General features: G+C 35.3%; 1 protein-coding gene across 1 annotated transcript in view; it reads right to left on the bottom strand.

Moving 5' to 3' along the window:
* Positions 1–6575, bottom strand: part of ARL8B (ADP-ribosylation factor-like 8B) — an 84039-nt gene that overhangs the window by 8761 nt on the left and 68703 nt on the right. Inside the window, exons 2-4 of the mRNA XM_012647051.1 lie at positions 2773–2853; positions 1309–1382; positions 787–880 (exon numbers count right to left, since the gene is read on the bottom strand). Of these exons, the coding sequence (XP_012502505.1) occupies positions 787–880; positions 1309–1382; positions 2773–2853 (249 nt within the window). The remainder of the gene's footprint in view (positions 1–786; positions 881–1308; positions 1383–2772; positions 2854–6575) is intronic.

The following is a 6575-nucleotide window of genomic DNA, read 5'->3' as shown; positions in this document are numbered from 1 at the left end:
GCGCCCGGCCCCAGCCTATTTTCTGAGCCTGGTTATGTGCAGCCTTCCCAGACTCAGTGAGCCACCCAATATCCTTTCAATGAATTCCTTTCTACTTAAATCAGCTTTATATTGCTTGCCAACTAAGAACCCAAACCCTCTTCCTCATAGTCTCTCTTGATCACTTCAATCCCTTCTTAAACTGTAATCAGAATCATCTATTCAAATCATAATCTGATCATTTAAAACACTTCACTGGCTTCTCACACAGTTCTGCCCAGCATGGCCTCCTCTAGCATCCCACCTGCCGCATGGCATGCCACACTCTACTCCACCCTCCCTGTTCTGCTCTGTACTCTAGAAGACTGAACTTCTCTCAGTGCCCCACTTCCTCCTACCCAAAGGCCTTTGCCTGGAACTCTCTTCCCCTCCAACCATCACATCCCTCAGATCTCAGCTCAAGCATCACTTCCTTAGAGAATCCTTCCTTCTTTCCAAACTATATCAAATCTCCCTTCTAACTTAATCCTCATAGCCTCTTGCCGCTTACTTCCTAGCATTTATCAGCGCTGCATGACAGCAAGGGGTATGTTTCTACTGATTTCTGTTCACCACCATATCCCCAGGGCTGAGCGCTGCTCCTGCTGCATGGTACTTTAGTAAATATCTGATTAAGAAATCCATAAATAGCACAAAGCCCAATATAGGGCAGATACTTGGTAAACGTAAGACTTCTTTATTGATTTCAAACATAATTACTATAATTGTATAATTACAAATGTAAAATAACAAGTACTCCATACTTACTGGAATTCCTTGTAACTGTGGTTTATCTAGAAGATTATGCAGTTCATTTCGGGAGGCTTCTATTTTTTCACGATCTGCGGCATCTATCATGTAACTTAAAAAAAAATGAAGTGATCTCAACATGCCTTCTCCATATGCCTTGATGATGACAATTAGGATTACAGATTTTTTATTTTCTTAAGATTCACATTATTGAAATTGTTAATCAAAATAAACTAAGTCCTGGATAAAGAAAGGTTCAGCACTCATAAATAAACACTTTTAACTAGACTATTCCCAGAGGCTAACACATGATAGTAAAACATTTATATCCCTTAGCTCTTAGCTGCATAAACAAAAAACATAAATAAAGCTCTCATTCTGTGATTAATTTTTTTAACCTCATGTTAATGGAATTACACCAAGATATTAGCTAAGAAAGATTTGTATTGCCTGAGATAAAAACTGAGCCTGAAGTACTAAAAATAACTTTCTTCTTTGAAGCCTAAATTGACCTTAAAAAAAAAAAAAAAAAAAACTTACACAATAGCATTGACTCCTCTGCAATACCGTTCCCACATGCTTCGAAATCGGGGTTGTCCTCCTATGTCCCAGATCTTTAAATCAAGACAAAACAATTCTTAATAAAGGTATTTCAAATAATTCATTGAAAGAGGAAATAGCAGAAGAAGGGATGAAAGATCAGGAAATATATTCATTCCCACAACAGTAGAGCCAGAGTGCTCCTGAAAAACTTGAGCTCAATCTTTTAGTCTGAGAATTCTTGCTGCCACGCCTAAACTTGAAGTTTGTATTTAGTATGTTTACACTAGATCTAAAATTCTGCTTGAGCAAAGATTTGGTTTATGTGCAATACTTTGTTAACCTACTGGTTAATATTGAAAATATATGTCTTTAAGATAAGACTTTTAAAATCTACAGAACCATGCATCATCCAGATTTAAATGCCAAGACAGAAAACAACGGTTCAGAATCTATTAAATTTTACTTGTCTGATTTGGTATACATTAATATCTAATCTTTAAAATTATCCTGTAAATAAATAGCCAACATTGCTACAGTGTTTTTCTTGTATAAAACTATTTTACCCCTTTGAAAGTCACTGTCCAGAATAATTTTATTATTATGCCTATTCATGCTGGGTACACACTGAGCACTGGGCTCATAAATGTCTCAAGTCATGGTATTGATCTGCATGAGGCTTCTAATTTAACTACAGACACTGATCACATGCATAGACACACAATGACTAAATTACGAGCTTTAGTAGATGAGCCACACAGAAAGAATTTAGTGAACAGCTTCTGTGAACCACGATAATTAGGCAAAATGGCCATTAGGTCTCAGGCCACAGAAGTAAACTTCCATGAAATAGGAAACCAAAACCAAACCAAAACAAAAATGCTAAAATATTACCCCTAATAAACAGTATAACAATCTATGATTTAAATCTGTCAAACTCATTCTAAAAATAAAATTGTGTTAAACAACTAGTTAACTTTTGCCTGTCTCATACTTTCAATTTTAGGACTTAGCAGTAAAAAAAGGGAAAACTAGGTTACAGAATTTGCTGCCACAAATATAATACTAAACTACCAAGATTTTAAATAGTAAATTATTACCTTTCAAAATAAAATATTATTCATGAAATAATGTAATACCACATTCCAAATACTTTAAAGATGGAATCTTTATTTCCTAGGAATATCTGAATCCCAAATATTCTGCCCAAACCATGTACTAAGTTTTATTATTTTTGTAAAATCCTTTTCAGTGTAAATATACTAAGTTTTTTATGAGTATAACTCCTATACATTTTGATCTATTAGAGAAACAAAAAACAACTGATTTATGCTCTTTAGAAACATGTGCGTTCATTACTCAAGAACTGCAAATACTCAAGTAAAAAAAAAAAGAAACAAACAGAAAAATTCCTAGATGTATACACTAACACTTTAAATCAAGTATGGCAAGAAGCTGACATACCTTTATTGTGACGTTACCTTTAGTTACTTTCCTCATGTTGAAGCCCACTGTAGGTATCATATCTTCACTGAATTGACCTGACTGAACAAAACAAAACATTAGAAGTTAGACTACTTCATATTTATAAAGATACGTAACATTGCATAACCTTCTAGCATCAACACTGCATTTGTATCCGTTTTAGTGAATAATTTTTAGTGTGGTAAAAATCTACTTTAAGAAAAATTCTTTATAGCCATAATTCTTGAAGAGGCGCATTATTTTGTTCATAAAAAAAATTCTCCCATTAAAAAAAGATATTTTTGAAACCAAGGTAATATTTTACATTACAAATACATATGAAAATTCATAAATTCTCCCACCTATACATACATTTTCACACACAAAGAAAACCAGAAGGAAAACTTCAGTTTTCTATTTTCAGCATTTAAATTATTTTGACAATAACTTATAATTCACTGCTGAATAGTTTTTCCAAGTTTGTCTTTAAATAAAGCTTATAATAAGCCACCCTTTCCCAACTAATTGGAAGTAATATGCCAAACACCACGTAAACAGCTCTTTCTGAGGGTCCTCAATTCTTTCCATTAGTTTGTTTATTCCTGACTAAACACTAGATTTATTATTCACTAGGTGTTATTCTATATAGCAGGTAAAGAATTTGGAATGTTTTCAAATTGTCTTAATTCATCTCTCACATTCCAAATAAATTATAGAAATTAGTAATTTTGTTAAAATATTGACAGGAATCTTTTTTTAAATTATTATTTTTCTTTAATTTTTATATTTTATCCAACCCCCTCTAGTCACTCACACTGGAATTATATTAAATATATTAATTTGAGAAGAACTGCCCTTTATCAATTCAATATTTAACAACTATCACATTTCTCCATCCAGGCACATGGTTTATTCACTCAATCATTCCAATCTTTTATATTTCTCAGTAAAATATCATAATTTTCATGTCTTAAACATTTCTTGCGATATTCTTCAACTGCTGTATATCTTAATGAGTCACAGTTAATACTGACTTTATCTATTTATATTTTAGCCACTTTACCAAATTTCTCAGTTGATTTCTCAGTTGACTTGACTCTTACTATTTAGGTAAATAGCCCAGGATTAACAAATACCTCAACAAGGGACTAGTTTAACAAACAGGACTATTTTCAAGGCCTTAACACTGGCCGATTGTTTGCTGTGACCTTATGCCAGCCACACACGCATTCCAAAATTTTCTTAGAGTCCTCAGCACAATGAATTCCAGTTTTACCAATTAATTTCCTTTACAAAAATCTAAAAGTTTTACCTCCTTTATTTTTCCTGTTCAGTAGAGTTTTGGTTGATTTTTGTAAGAAAATTAACATAATCATAATCACCACTTTTCATTTACATTAGATATTTTAATTCTCTGGAATTTCACATATATGATTTATATGTGAAAATATAGTCATGATATCAAAACCAGACATACCAAAACTAGTCATGAGAAAAGATATACAAATGGTCAATAAACAATAAACATAGAAAGATATTCAACAGGCCAGGCATGGTGGCTCAGGCCTGTAATCCTAGCATGCTGGGAGGCCAAGGTGGGAAGATCGCTTGAGATCAGGAGTTTGAGATTCTGTCTCTATCAAAAATAGAAAAAATTAGCCAGGTGTGGTGGTGTGTGCCTTTAGTCCCAGCTACTCAGCAGGCTGAAGCAGGAGGATCACCTGAATCCAGGAGTTTGAAGGTGCAGTGAGCTAGGATCACACCACTGCACTCCGGCCTGGGAGACAACGTGAGACCCTGTCCCTAACAATAAAATAAAAATTTTTATTTATATTTATTTATTTAGTTTGAGACAGAGTCTCACTCTGTTGCCCGGGCTAGAGTGCTATGTCTCCAGCCTAACTCACAGCAACCTCAAACTCTTGGGCTCAAGCGATCCTTCTGCCTCAGCCTCCCGAGTAGCTGGGACTACAGGCATGTGCCACCATGCCTGGCTAAGTTTTTCTATATTTTTAGTTGTCCAGCTAATTTCTTTCTATTTTTAGTAGAGACAGGGGTCTCGCTCTTGCTCAAGCTGGTCTCGAACTCCTGAGCTCAAACAGCCTCCCAGAGTGCTAGGATTACAGGCGTGAGCCACTGCACCCAGCCTTAAAATAAATATTTTTAAAAATCATGTTCCAGAGATTGTGTATGAAAAGTTAGCCAAGTATGTATTGCATTTTAGAAAGCTTCCTGTGCAATTTAGTTTAAAAGTTTGGTACCTCAAAGATTTACTTTTTCTAGCTGCTTCATTATGTAAAACACCTATTTCCTAACAAAATAAATGAGGCATTATCTCACACAGACCTGTCTTCAGGGATTAAAGCCTATCACGATAAATATAACTACGATGAAAATATTTACAAAAAACATAATCAGTCATTATTGAACCATGTGACCTTGGGAATCTATTTTCTGTCCTATAAAATGGTAGTGATAATTTTCACTAGCTAGATAAAAATCTGTGTCGCATCTTTTTGTTGCTGTTGTTGAGACAGGGTCTTGTTCTGTCACTCAGGCTGGAGTGCAGTGGTACAATCATAGCTCACTGTAGCCTCAAACTCCTGGGCTCAAGTGATCTTCCTCCCTTAGCATCCTGAGCAGGTGGGACTGTAGGCATGCACCATCACACCCAGCTAATTTTTCTTATTTTTTATAGAAATGGGGTCTTGCTATATTGCCCAGGCTAGTCTCAAACTCCTGGCCTCAAGTGATCCTCCTGCATCAGCCTCCCAAAGTACTGAGATTGCAAGCGTGAGCCACCACATCTGGCACTGTATCATTTTCAAATGTGCTAAAGTTGGTAACTTAACTATAGTCATGTAAGAGAATATTCCTAATCTTAGAAAATACACAATTACAAATAAAGGGCCAAGGTACATATATCTTACTCTCAAATGTTTCAGAAAAATGAATGATGTAAGGTGACACAAAGAGAACACAAATAATAAAGCAAATGAGGTTAAAATGTTACCAACAGTTTGATCCTAGTGAAGGATATATGGGTGTTCTTTGCAATGCTTTTATTCCTGCAACTTTTCTATAAATTTGAAGTGATTTCCAGATAAAATATTTCATAAATAGGAATGATCAAATACGACTTTACTCTTTATTATAATCAAGTATACCTGGAATTAGAAGACAAATTAGCCAGGCCACTATTATCTATTACCTACTAACAGTAAAACTCATGATTATATTCAATCATAAGGAATTCTGACAATTAGTTCAGGATCAAGTAGGTGAATCATAACTATAGTTGGCCCTTGAATTACATGAGTTTGAACTGTGTGAATCCACATGGAATTTCTTCAACCAAACATAGATCAAAAATATGCTATTCAAGGCTGGGCACAGTGGCTCATGCATGTAATCCTAGCATTTCAGGAGGCTGAGGTAGGAGGATCATTTGAGGCCAGGAGTTCAAGACCAGCTTGAGCAACATAGTGAGACCCCATCTCTACAAAAAATAGAAAAATAAGCTCGGAATGATGGTGCATGCCTATAGTCCCAGCTACATGGAAGGCTGAGGCAGGAGGATCGCTTGAGTCCAGGAGTTTGAGGTTGCAGTGAGTTATGATGACGCCACTGCACTCTAGCCCAGGCAACAGAGCAAGGCCCTGTCTCAAAAAAAAAGAAAGTTAAGCAGCGTCTGTGAGACTTCTCTAGTATTGCACTGCAGTATATCTTCTGATTCATAGTCTATTACATTTTCACTTACTGATGGCAATTTGGAAAGAAAAATAACATCACCAAAATGTAAA

This window comes from Propithecus coquereli, unplaced genomic scaffold (assembly GCF_000956105.1).
Source record: "Propithecus coquereli isolate 6110/MARCELLA unplaced genomic scaffold, Pcoq_1.0 Scaffold107, whole genome shotgun sequence".
NCBI lineage: Eukaryota > Metazoa > Chordata > Mammalia > Primates > Indriidae > Propithecus > Propithecus coquereli.
This window is presented reverse-complemented; position numbering and strand designations above follow the sequence as displayed.